Source organism: Ochlerotatus camptorhynchus, unplaced genomic scaffold (genome assembly GCF_037179485.1).
Source record: "Ochlerotatus camptorhynchus isolate MF236.1 unplaced genomic scaffold, CSIRO-AGI_Acam_v1.1 ptg000324l, whole genome shotgun sequence".
NCBI lineage: Eukaryota > Metazoa > Arthropoda > Insecta > Diptera > Culicidae > Ochlerotatus > Ochlerotatus camptorhynchus.
In genome coordinates this window covers 3,082,622-3,096,202 of record NW_027040812.1, presented here as the reverse complement: position 1 = coordinate 3,096,202, position 13,581 = coordinate 3,082,622, and the positions used below count along the sequence as shown (strand labels likewise).

At 43.1% G+C, this 13,581-nt stretch overlaps 1 protein-coding gene across 3 annotated transcripts in view; it reads left to right on the top strand.

Moving 5' to 3' along the window:
- The window catches only part of LOC135707992 (protein O-mannosyl-transferase TMTC1-like), an 860,006-nt gene that overhangs the window by 761,633 nt on the left and 84,792 nt on the right, over positions 1 to 13,581 (top strand). For all 3 annotated transcript variants that reach the window (XM_065229915.1, XM_065229914.1, XM_065229916.1), the window contains one exon: positions 12,224 to 12,345. In XM_065229915.1, coding sequence (XP_065085987.1) covers positions 12,224 to 12,345 — 122 coding nt within the window. The remainder of the gene's footprint in view (positions 1 to 12,223; positions 12,346 to 13,581) is intronic.

Sequence of the window (13,581 nt, the reverse complement as noted above, 5' to 3'; positions counted from 1 at the left end):
CACACGCAAAAACGGAGTGCCCAAATTTGCACCAATGTTATACAATATTTCGTAGTTGATCGGGAATATCTCGATTAGCAATAAATCCCTCCCATAAGTTCTCGGTACATCTTTTATCTATCGATTGAGCAAAAAATATTACTAAATATTGCTGTTTGTTTTAATGACTTCATTTGCGTTTTGTAGACGCACATGCATCATTTGACATAATAATACTGGGCGTTTCTGTGTTGGAAAAAAGTGACTTCCATATCTATCACAAATTACAAATTCGATAGTGAGCATACATAAGGACGTAACCGCGATGATTGAATTTCTCTTTTGTTAATAACGCTTGGATTAACATTTCTCGATGCGTTTGTGGTTAATTTTTCATAGTCAATACAACCTGCTACAGCACTATATTGACAAAATTTCAGATAATATTCAAACATTGCATTAGGTTCCAAGTATCATTTATCGATTCTCTTCGTCGACTTTCTCTTTCGTTAATAACTGGAGCACATAACCATTTCTTGTTGTGTTTGTCATATTAGATGCTAGATTAAAGCTTCTTTTATCGATATGTGTGCTGAAAATACCTGGGAATGTCTTTACATGACCGAGGGATACAAGGAGAAAGTCGACGAAGAGAATCTTGTCAATGTTACTTAGGACCTAATGCAATTTTCAGTTTGAATTGTTTCGTTTAGCAGTAGCAATGTAAAGAGAAAACCGATGAAGAGAAAAGATCATTGTAAGCAGGCCCTTTTGAAAGCTTACTGTAGAATTTCAGAAAAAAAAACTCCACGGTACCACTATATATGCATGCTAAGAGATAAGCATTGTGAGTCCCTCCTACTTGGAGAATTATGCAATTGAACGGCTTGCTATGCCTCACCCCCATCAGCAAAAAATCTGTGATTTAATAAACCGTTCTATTTTTCCAAGTAGGATGGACTTACATAGCTTATCTAAAAGCATGAATAGAGGTACCGTTCAGGGTTGCTTCCACTCGAGATTCTCTGCTTGATCGTCAAGCAGTTCAGTTCGGTGTTAGCTCGCTCTCTCGAGTTGTTTGAAAAGTTCATTGCGATAGTGTTCGCGCTCTCTCTTTCGCGGTTTGTCGTGCGTGTGTGTGTGCCCCGTAATGGGGAAGCATCGGTCGCGAAGCCCGGCGAAGGTCCAGAACCCCGGAGAAGGAAGCTCCGGTGTGCCTACCTCGAACAGGTTTGCTGTTCTCCCCATGGATGGGAATATCCAGCCAGCTGTGTTGGAAAAACGCAGTAAGAAGAGGAAGAAGAACCGAGGCCAGTCCGATGTCACTGCGACGAACATCAGCGATGTTGGAGATTTCGGTGACGCTGCCGAAACCGTGAATACTGCCGAAATGAGCACGGCAAAAGTGAAGCTACCTCCATTGGTAGTGAAAAATGCCCATCTTAATGTGCTCATTGTGGATCTAGCGACGCTGGGTGTTAAAGCCGAATACAAGTTGGGCAGAGTCGGCACTAAAGTGATGCTCCGTACCAAAACGGAGTTTGACGTGGTCGTCGCCCACCTGAGGACTTCCAAGGTGGAATTCTTTACCCACGACATTCCCGGTGAGAAGCCGTTCAAGGTCGTCATCAGGGGCCTACCAAACTTCGACCCGAAGTTTATCGAATCAGAAATCAGGGACCGGTACAAGCTGGCCCCAAGTGCCGTCTATCGAATGACAAGAAGAGACGAGAATGTGAAGGCGTATCCGGATAGCCTTTTCCTGGTACACTTCCAGAAGGGAACGGTGACGCTCAACGCACTGAAAGCCATCCGGTCCATCAATTCCATCATCGTTCGCTGGGAGCCATACCGTGGCGGCCATCGCGATGTGACTCAGTGCCAGCGGTGTCTGAACTTCGGACACGGTACCCGCAACTGCAACATTAAGCCACGCTGCGGAAATTGCGCTCAAGACCATGCCACCTCCAAATGTGCTGCGGATGAAGCTGTGGCGTCCAAATGCGCCAACTGTGGTGGTGCTCACCAAGGATCCAACAAGCAGTGCCCTAAACGCGAGGATTTCAAGCGCATCCGAAATCAAGCGTCCACCAACAATCAACCAGCACGAAGGAAGGATAAGGCCCCGGCTTTCAGGACAGAGGACTTTCCACCTCTTCGTGGACAAGCGAATCCCAGGGTGCGATCCGCGCCCCCTCAAGAAACGTCTGGATCTTCTGCTGGACAAAGCTCTCCATCCCCCCCTGGATTCTGGAGGCAACCAACAGCTCAAACAAACAATCCCGATCTGTTCTCAGCAGACGAACTGATGGAGATTTTTATCAACATGACCGGTGCTCTACGTAAGTGCCGCAATAAGCCCGAACAGATCCAAGTGCTCGGTAAGTTCATCATCCAATATGGTGTCTAAACCGCTAACCATCGCTACCTGGTTACCTCTGTAAGAGCTAAACAGATTGAGCTTGCCGACTTCCTCCGCAAGCATAGCATCGACGTGGATCTTCTAACCGAAACCCACCTAAAGTTCGGTGACAGCTTCTGGTTGCCTGACCACAACATTATCCGGCTTGATCGCACCAGCTCCAGGGGGGGTGGTGTAGCGGTCATCGTCAGAAAGGGAATCAAGTTTTGCACTCTGCCCCACATCCGCACTTCTATCATCGAGGCCATTAGTGTGGAGGTGGAATCACCAACTGGAAACGTCCGGTTCATCGCTGTTTACTGCCCACGCCAGTGTACCGCAAGCAACGGATTAGGAATCCAATTCAAGAAGGACCTGACCGCCATCACCCGTACTAGCTCCCGATTCATCGTTGGGGGCGACCTGAACGCCCGCCATGAAGCTTGGCGAAACTACCAGAGGAATCGAAACGGATGTCTATTGTTCGACCACGCACAACATGGATTGTACACAGTGCAATTTCCGGACGAACCAACTTTCATCTCTCCAGCGGGAAATCCCTCCACGCTAGACTTTTTCCTGTCAAACATCGGGCTATCCAAGCCGGAGGCGCACAACGATCTCAGCTCCGACCACCAACCGGTGGTGACTGAAGTCGGTGTCAACGTGGTTCCTGCTAGAGGCTGCCTGCGTAAAGACTACCACCATGTCAACTGGGTGCAGTACGGTCGAATGGTGGACAGCAACATCGATGAAAATCCACTGCTCGACACCGTAGATGACATCGACCGGGCGTTGGAAGGACTCCAACAGGCCATATCCGAGGCTGACGAGACATGCGTTCGACAAGTTCCTGTGAGGGGTAAGTTTGTTGCTATTGATTCCCACACCCAATTATTGATTCGATTGAGAAATGTGCGTAGGCGCCAGTTTCAGAGGACTGGAGACCTGGGCAAAAAACGTGAAATGGCCGATCTGAACAGGCAGATTGCTTCCAGAATGGACTCACTCCGAAATGAAAGTTTCGGGCGTGTTGTCCAGAATCTGGACGACCGCTCCAGACCATTCTGGAAGGTAGCCAAGGTCCTGAAAAATCATCCCAAACCCGTTCCACCTCTCAAAGTCGAAAATGATGACGATCGGCTTTTAATCACCCCACAGGAGAAAGCAAATGCGATCGGCAAGCATGTCGCTTCATCGCATTTGCTTGGCTCGAATATCCAAAGTCCGCTCGATGATCAGGTTGTGCAATGCGTACACAACCTTGACGCCTCCCCTTGTGTCGTGCCACCGGCGGATATGATTACAGTACAACAAATTTGCTCAGCGCTGAAATGCACCAAGAACATGAAGGCTCCCGGTTTGACGGTATATTCAACTTGATCTTGAAGAGACTCAGCATGAAAGTGCAGTCTCTTCTAACCGCTATCTTCAACAGATGTTTGGAACTGCACTACTTTCCAAGCATCTGGAAAGTAGCAAAAATCATACCAATCCGCAAGCCCGGTAAGGATCCAACATTGCCTTCAAGCTACAGACCAATCAGCCTCCTTTCAGCGCTGAGCAAATTGTTCGAGAAACTCATTCTCAATCGTTTGCTCAAGTTTGTCGAGGAAAATAACATTCTCCTTCCGGAACAGTTTGGATTCAGAAAGGGGCACTCCACCAATCATCAGCTAGTACGGGTGATGAATAACATCCGAAGTAACAAAGCTGTATCCAAGTCCACAGCCATGGCCTTGTTAGACGTTGAAAAGGCGTTTGACAATGTTTGGCATGATGGACTTGTGTACAAGCTTTGTAACTTCAACTTTCCTTTACATCTTATTAAAATCACCCGTAACTACCTCCAGCAAAGGTCGTTTAAGGTATCGTTGAATGGTTGTCTCTCAGACACGTTTTCGATCCCAGCAGGAGTCCCGCAAGGTAGTCTGCTGGGCCCCTTGCTTTACAGCATTTACACTTCCGACATTCCTCCCCTCGGTGACGGTTGCGTGTTTTTCCTGTTCGCAGATGATACCGCAATAGCCGTCAAAGAAAGGATACCTCGCGAAATAACGCACAAACTTCAACGATGTCTTAACGCCTTTGCTGATTATGCCACCACGTGGAAAATCAAAATCAATGCCACCAAAACACAAGCGATCATGTTCCTCCATCGGCAATCGCCCAAACTGAAACCGGCTCCATCTTGTACTGTAATCATGGATGGCACAAGGGTTGAGTGGTCCGCCGAAGTAACCTATCTCGGGATGTTGTTCGATGAAAAGCTCCTCTTCCGTTCGCATGTAGAGAAAACAGTAGTCAAGTGTTCTGCCTTGGTTAGGTGTCTGTATCCGCTGATTTGCCGCAGATCCCGCCTCTCAAGGGTGAACAAACTGGCCGTCTACAAACAAATCATAGCACCTGCGATCCTCTACGCAGCTCCGGTGTGGGAATCATGTGCACAGACTCACAGGAACAAAATCCAGGTCGCTCAGAATAGAGTGCTGAGGATGGTACTTGATCGTCCTTTTGACACTAGAATAACAAATTTACACGAAGAGGCAGGCATTGCCAAAATAGATTCCAGAATTAACGAAATTAAGACTAAATTTGCACAAAAATGTAATTTATCAGAACATGCTTTGATAAGCAATTTGTATATAGTAGATTAGGTGTATATAGTAGTTGTAGGTTAGTTGTAGTTGTAAATAGTAGTTATAAGTAGTCTCCTTTTTCAAATTTTCAAACAAACCAATCCCACCAAGGTGGTCATTCTCTAAAACAGGCCTGATAGGACTAGGAACTGTAATTAATAATAATTGAAATTTCACAAGAACTAAAGTTGAAAAGACGCATCTGTGTCACTTGATAAGTTATACATGTAAACCACACAAATTCAAGAAATATAGATCATTTAAGTCGTGAAAAAGAGGTTGCTTCCACTCACTTGCTATAATAAAATGTTTTTTAGAATTAAAAATTCGTTCGATGTTATTATGATAGTTTGACTTGGATTCTTTGCTCGACTGTCGAGCCGTTTAGTCCGTATTTTTCGCTCGAGATCTCGATTCGATTTTGTTTCGTTTTGTGCTGTCGCGTTGCGCCGTGGAAGTGTCACCGCCTTCTCGCGTTCTGGCAAGTTTACTTGAACTTGCAATCACGAAACAAATGGTGCGTAATCGTGCCAATGAACCAGCAGCGGGCGATTTAAAGAAGGTGCTAATCAAGCCCAGCGCATTGCAGGATGACGCCGGAAAACGAGTACTGCAAGCCAACCAGTATGCAGTACTCCCGGAAGAAAATGGCGATGGTGACGCCGTTCCCATTGCAAGAAGAGAGTGGATTCCCCCGCTTCTCACGCCGATGAAGGATGTTGCCAAGTTGGGTACCGAACTGGCAAAACACAAGCTGCTGTCTCGCTTCAAGCTTTGCAGCATCGGTATCAAAATCATGTGTTCCAGCCTGGAGGAGTACAAACAAATAGGATGTTTCCTGAAGGACAACAACGTGATGATTTGCCATCGAGCAAGCCACTGAAGGTGGTTTTGCGTGGATTACCGTCGTTCGAGGTGGCTGCGGTGAAGTCCGAGCTGGAGTGGCTTGGGCTCCAACCTGAGGCCGTGTTCCAGATGACCCGCCGTTCTATCAAAAATACCAGCTTCCGTGACCAGTTGTTCCTGGTGCACTTCACGAAGGTATCCACCAGTCTTGCGGCTCCGAGATCCATAATCCGGGACCTGTTTCAGGTCATCATCAGTTGGGAGCATTACAAACCCCAACATCGTGATGTAACGCAGTGTATGAACTGCCTCTCCTATGGCCATAACACAAAAAACTGCCATATGAAGACAAACTGCGGCAAGTGTGCTGGAACTCACTCAATTGCGTCCTGTGAGCAAGTTGATGACATAGAGTCAACGTGTGAAAACTGCGGTGGAAACCACCAAGCCTACAATCGAGGATGTCCCAAGTGAGTGGAGTTCATTAATATCCGTCAGAAGGCTCCAATCGGGTACACGACGTTAGGCATACGGTTGTTAGGCATACGGACGTTAGGCATATGAACGTTTGGCATAATGTACGATAGGCATAATGGACGTTGGGCATTAAATACGTTAGGCATAATGGACGTTAGGCATAATCTACCCGTTTAATTCCAGAAGGATGATATTGGGGACCGTCTATTGATTGCTGACTTCAGTTACAATAATGTAAGAGTCTTAAAATTTTGGAACTCATGAAAACTTGCGACGTCTTGGAAAGGCAAAGTACTGGGTAACAGATGGTATGTTTGCCACAGTTCCTTGTTTGTTTCGGCAACTCGTCACTGTTAATGGAAGTATCGCGCTCCCTCACATCAGCAGACGGTTCCACTAGTTTTCATTCTGATAACAATAAAAACAGAATCGTTGTATCGAACAGTAGAGCAGGAAATCCTGGAAGCAGTAGGTATGTTTTTTTTTTGTTATTGAATGAAAAACCTCAGAATTCACCATTCTTTATTTCATGAGCTGTTCTTTGGCATCATATTTTATTCAAACTTAGCTGTTTTTTTTGTTATTGAATAAAAAATCACAGAATTCACCATTCTTTATTTCATGAGCTGTTCTTTGAGGAAAACCTTTTCTTCTCTGACAATTGAAATATGTGTGTAAGAAAATATTACAACAAATGTGTGATTTTTTAATTTCTAGATGCGATTGATTTCAAGATATAGTTCAAAACTATGCTGAGTTGCTGAGCCAGATTAACCGCTATCGCTACTAGTCTTGGATCATAGTAAATATCTAGCTATGCCTCTTATGATATGATAAATAATGGATTCTAAACTGTGCTTATTAAGTAAACTATGTTTGTTTAACTTGTATCATTTTTTATTCAACGCTCAGCCTAATTTAAGCATTGTTTACCATGCTCGAAACAGGTTTCTAGAGTTGCACAGTAGCAATGTATTTTATTCCTAACGTCCATTATGCCTAACGTATATTATACCTAACGTCCATTATGCCTAATGACTTTATGCCTAACGTATTTATGCCTAATGGGGTACACTCGCTCCAATCAACAACCAGGTCGGTCGCCTCCGTAATCATCGTTCCCCTCCTGTACTCACAGAAGTCCAGTACCCAGCTCTCCAGCCCCGTCGACATGGTCCGAACCTAGCCCCGCTTCCGCTCAACAACCAACAAGCCAACCCTGCGAGTATCCAAATGGTTCTCAACAGTCGGACAGTTCAGCATCGTCTGGGCTGCTGCTGCGGCCCAGCCAATTTCAGGTTTATCCACCGACCCTGGTTTATCATACGCTGCTGCTGTCTCAGGTGTACCTGTCGACGATTCTCCGTTCACCTCGGAGAAACTTGTGACGCTCGTGGCCGAGGTTATCATCATCATGCGCACATGCAAGACTTGATCTGAACAGCTACACGCTGCCCTGTCCCTTGTCACTAAGTACGAACCGTGAAGCCATCAAGATCGTAAATTGGAATGCTTGCTCCTTGAAGAGCAAACACATCGAGTTTGTTGACTATCAACGAATGGCACATTGACATAGTCGTCATCACCGAGACTCACTTGAAGTCCGAGCTGAACGTATTCCTTCCCGACTTTCGGCTCGTAAGGCTTGACCGCACCAGCTCCGGGGGAGGGGGAGTGGCCATCGCTGCGAGACGGAGCATCAGCTGCCGGCTACTACCAAGCTTCCAGCTGAAAATTATCGAAGCCATCGGAGTTGAGGTGAGCACATCGCTTGGTCCAATCACCATCATCGCGGTCTACTGCCCCAAGTAAACCAACATTAGGGACGGCTCGGCAACAGACTTCCGAAGAGACATCATCAAGCTAACATTCTGTAAACGAAAATTAACATATTCAGGCCACCGTCCATTAAAAAGTTAAGAGTGAGATACAACGTAAAATAATAAAATTCGGGCTTTTTTCAGTGTCCGTTTTGTAAAGTGAACAGATCAGTTTATAACGATTGAACGCTTGCATGAATTTTTGATATCAGTATATTCCAGATAAACTATTTAGGGGAAATGGCTCTAATGATGGCCTATCGATCTAAGATTGGAGCCATAGCTAAAAATCTACTATTAATCAATTTTATCTAGATGAACTCGTCATTGGGACGGTACTAATGTATATTTTTGGCCGCTGAAAATTTAGTCGATTGCTGCATTTATGTATGGGCCCAAATTAGGGGTATTTATAGGGCGACATTACATCCATTTCCTCTATATATAACCTTCAACTCAGCATACTTTAATTCAGATCTCTCTCACTTTTCCTTAATTACCAGCAACATATGTCATGAAAATTATCCAAAGCTGGCACGCACGATTCAGTCCTTTTTGAGTCCTGGCTATGCGTCTAAGCTCTGATATTGAACGGATTTTCCAAGCATGGCTCCTTTGTACCTCTACCATGATGCAGAAAATAAATGTTTCATTTTTTCGAAGAGATTTCAGTTTGTAAAATACAACATACGATTTTCTACAGATTACAGAGACATGCTCCATTTTCACCTCTGGCTGCTTCAAAGCGCAAACGAATGAAATTTCAAATACTACTATCAATACAAGCCGATATTTGTACATACTTCAAATCAAAAATACTTGAATATATACCCATTTTACCTATTGAGAATTGCATATTTGTGAAGCTCAAGAAGCAATCTCAATTTCTGGATGATACTGCAAATGTCCTTCCTAAATAAGAAGAAAATTGGGCCAAATGGACCAAAAAAAAATATGTATGATGAAAAAGTGTCATTTATAGATGAAATTAAAATCCAAATACGCCAATCGATAGGATATTACTTTACAAATCTGCTGGAATAAATAATTTCCAATTTTCTATAAAAAAGAACGCATGTCTACGCAGGGAGAGGGGGGGGGGGAGGGGACAAGAATCCCAAAAACTGCCTACGTAGTTAATGAACAACTCCCTGGACGTGGATCACGGCTTAATCACCTTGACAACCAGTGACAGGTTCTACACGGAAATTATTTATACAAAACACTCCCCCCCCCCTCCCCCCTATAAAGACAACCTGAAAAAAAGACATGACATTTGAGAAAAATTTGCTCATGCATTTTCTAGATATTCTGTTTGTGATTTATCAACCATTAAAACATAAGTGGTATCTCTTTATATGCAATTTGATAATTTCTGCCCGCTCCATTTATTAAAAAAAAACGGCTGGAATTCGGAGACGGAGACGGAGCTTACAAAGTATTTTTTGTGCAGAATATGTAAAAAAGGATGAACTTCGTACTTATTGCATATGTAGAGGTACCAGATATGTTTTACAGTCAGTTGACTGCGAAGGATCGTCAGGCAGACTGTTCTCCGATCCAAGACTGCTGCAGAGAGAGAGTTCGGTGTTATAAAGACAACTTGAAAGCAGTCCGAGGTAATGCGTCACCATCTACGCTGGAGAGGGTGAAAGCAACTCGAAGCATGAAATTCTTATTAATTTGTAACAACCTTTTGAGTTATGAATTTTGGTTGCACTTATTCAAAAATGAATCATTTTTGACCTATTTTTACCAGCGCTAATTTAGTCCAAGAAGTCTAAAAAACTTCTTCTAGAAGTTCATAACTATAAAGAAAAAGATTTGTTTTAATGATTAACATAATCGTGGTTATATTATGTTTTCAAAAAAAGCTCACTTTTAATTTTCTCATCAACATGGCACACTTTAAAACGTCCTCAAAAGGAATGTTTGCTTAAATTTTAAAAGTTTTTGTGCAGTATAATACTACTAAAAGATGTTAACTTCATGCTAGCAGACTATTATTGCATTAGTTTTATTCAAAAGTTTGAAAATTTGACAAAATTACGAATTTATATTTGTATTATGGTTGGACCTAGTTGTTTCCTACATTGACCGTCATGAGTGCTTCGGTTTGTTTAAAATTTCCTTCGCACACAGCAACATGATTTTCTGTTTAATTTCCTAGTCACAACTTTCTTAAAAAAGAGCATAGAGGTAGAATTTTCATGTGATTTGAGGCATCGCATAATGGATATTGATCCAAATCTAAAACTTGCTGCTTCCCTAGGGGTTTTCGGAAATTGAATGATCCTGGCTATTCCTAATAACTGCCATTGAATTTGTTGTTGAAATTTATGTGATTCAATGGTTTTGACCATATTCAGAAACTGGCAACTTTTCTGAGGGGATCAAAATATGGCCAGGTTTGGCCAATGTGGCACTAGGCCACCCAAATGACTACCATTGAACGAATTGTTTAATTCTAATGTGATTGGAGGGATTAATGACCACCCCAGCAGGCCTGGGTTCAATCACAGTCGACGCCGCCGGGATGTTCTGAGGCATAACATCTCTGATCACGCCTTCCTTCGGAAGGGAAGTAAAGCCGTTGGTCCTCGGTTCATGAGTTGATGGGTCGATAGGTATGGTGCAGGTGTGGGAGCTGCCTCCCTGGCGTCGGTAGCATTGGTGCTCAGCACGGAAAACAAGCCAAAGGAAAAAAAAAGAGGGTCACATGATAAGTTTTATTTGTTGGTGGTCGCAATTAGCCTCATGCCTCATACGAGCTTTTGCTCTGACTTTGAAATTCAATAATTGAATCCCCCTAATTTTCAAGTAATGTACTACTTATTGGAAACCAAACGTTTGATTTACGAAAAGTCACAATATTCCATCATTCCACGAACACGCTGTAAACTACATAATGATGGCTGGAGATGAAGCATCTGACTAAAAATCTGCTTAATAAAGATAACCAACCATAATGATGATGCATGATATTTTCATGTTAGGGTTGACCTCAAAATTGGAGAATAAAGAGGTGCTTAAACCTCGTATGGTCGTTATACCCCTTTCTTCCCTACTTCGCTTACATATGAACCAACATTTTGTTCAATATTGAAAGTACCGTCTTCTGATAAGCAACACAACTGCCTGTTGCGTTATCATAAAATGCAAGCTTCACTCTCTTCTCTGCATCAGAGACCTTATTTAAAACTAATGTTGGAGCTACTTTAAAATATTAACGTATTTTTTGGATATTGTTTTATCCTACAACATGCATGGCGTCTTTGTGGACTATACTGGGTTGCTACTCCAAAATATATAACGGCTTGTTTAGGACCCCACATTTGAATTGTTATAAGTTATTACATTCCCGAAAAATACTTGAACCAAAATTGAACCATAATCGAAACATAGAGATACTTGAAAATTTAAGAACAATATATTAGTCAAAAATGCATGACATACATCAATTTTGCGTAGTTCTACGTCATACTGCGTCTTGGACACAATCCTTTTTTTTCACTGTGCATTTGTTGGCATAGATTCAGAGAAGTGGCATTCCTATTTCTACCAATAACAAGTAGCCATAGCGAGCATAACCGCGGGCCTATGCTTGGGCCTAGCTTTGACCAGTCCCTTGCATAGAATGCTCTCAATTAATAATTGTGGATGTGCATCTAGAACGCTAAGTTAAGAGCTGACAAAATGCTCGCTACAGAAGCGTAAACAACCTAGAAGATTGTCATGCTGACTTTCACATCCAACTATCAAGTGTAGGTACCACCATACGTTAGCTTTCATTCCATAAACAACGATTCAGCATTTTCTAAGAAATATTCCACATCCCACCTTACGCGATGGACAGCTGGAAAAAATATGCTTACACCTACAATGAAACAGCTATTAGATGAAACGGTTATATCGTGTTCCTGGTTCCTTCCGCCGACCCAACAGAACTTTAATATTCCACGAAGGTAGTTTGAGCTTTTTTCTCAACTCCCCCCACGATCCTGGGCAGCAGCAGTTTACTCAATTCATTTCTTTTCTCCTTATTCTCTTTCCTTCAACAGCATCAACGTCACGTCCCAGTCGTATTGGGGTTTCTGTTATTAGTTCTACCATTCCTGCCGGCCACAAATTTAGTTGTAACCGTCGGTTTTGTCGTTGCCGAACGGGTGCTCTACATTCCAAGGTAAGTCCACCGTACATTTCACTTTCCTAAGCACATTTTTTTCCCCCTTGCTGCATGATTATGGTAGCTATAGCAAATGCGAAAGAAGCAACTTCCGTGTTGTAGCCGGGGCTGCTATGGTCTGAGAGAGAGAAAAAGAAATACGGAACAAACACGCATCTCGTTAAGCGATGGTATATGTCTTATGAATGGGTAGGTTTTTTTACGGTTCTACGTCCTCGGATTGTGGCGAATTGGTTCGGTCGTTTTCGTTGTGCTTCTGTTTTTCTTCGCTCTTTTTTTTTGCTGAATCGAATCAATTTATCGTGAGATAACACGGGAAAGGAAGAGCGGAAGTTTTCAGAAGTAATCAAACCTAAATTGGATTCGTTATGGCATTTAAGGATTTTATCTAGATTTCCCAGTACCTTCGATCGATTGATGATGGCACACATGGAACTTGGGGTAGAAATAGGCTTTTTATTACTGTCGCAAGCTGAAGTTTGCTAGCTACAATGAGATGCTCAACGTACAATCAATCATAATTCCGTTTCACTTTCAATGATAGATGTGTAGAAACATATTGCACCTGATTATAAGATTGATATTCCAAGAGCACGTGAGTGGCCTGGGCATATTCCCAAGTAATCGAAAGTTCTGATAAAAGGCTATTTAAGGGTAAAGCAGCTTGGTTGAAGGTGGTGTGTAATTCTAAGCAGTATAATTTTTAAGACGTTATATGAACCTGAACGTATAATTGAATAGCATTCTAAGCAGCTTCTAGCGGCGCCGGTGGTGTAGTGGTAATCGTGATTACCAATCACCCCTGTAGGCCTGGGTTCAATCCCAGTAGGCGCCGCCGGGATGTTCTGAGGCATAACATCTCTGATCACGGGGGTAGTAAAGCCGTTGGTCCCCGGTTCGTGAGTTGATGGGTCGATAGGTAGAGTACAGGTGTGGGGGAGCTGCCTCTCTGGCATTAGTAGCATTGGTGCTCAGCACGGAAAACAAGATATTCTTCTTCTTCTTCTTATTCGAATTTCAAGCTTATTGCTTTGTTAATATTAGCTTTTTGCGTGCTCTTAACTTAGTGTTCTATCTAAATGCACTTCCACAGTTATTAATTGAAAGCTTTCGATGCCAATACCAATCCATGAATTTGTATATTGTGTGGCAAGCACAATGATACTCTATGCCCAGGGAAGTCGAGAAAATTTCCAACCCGACCGGACCGGGAATCGAACCCGCCGCCTCCGG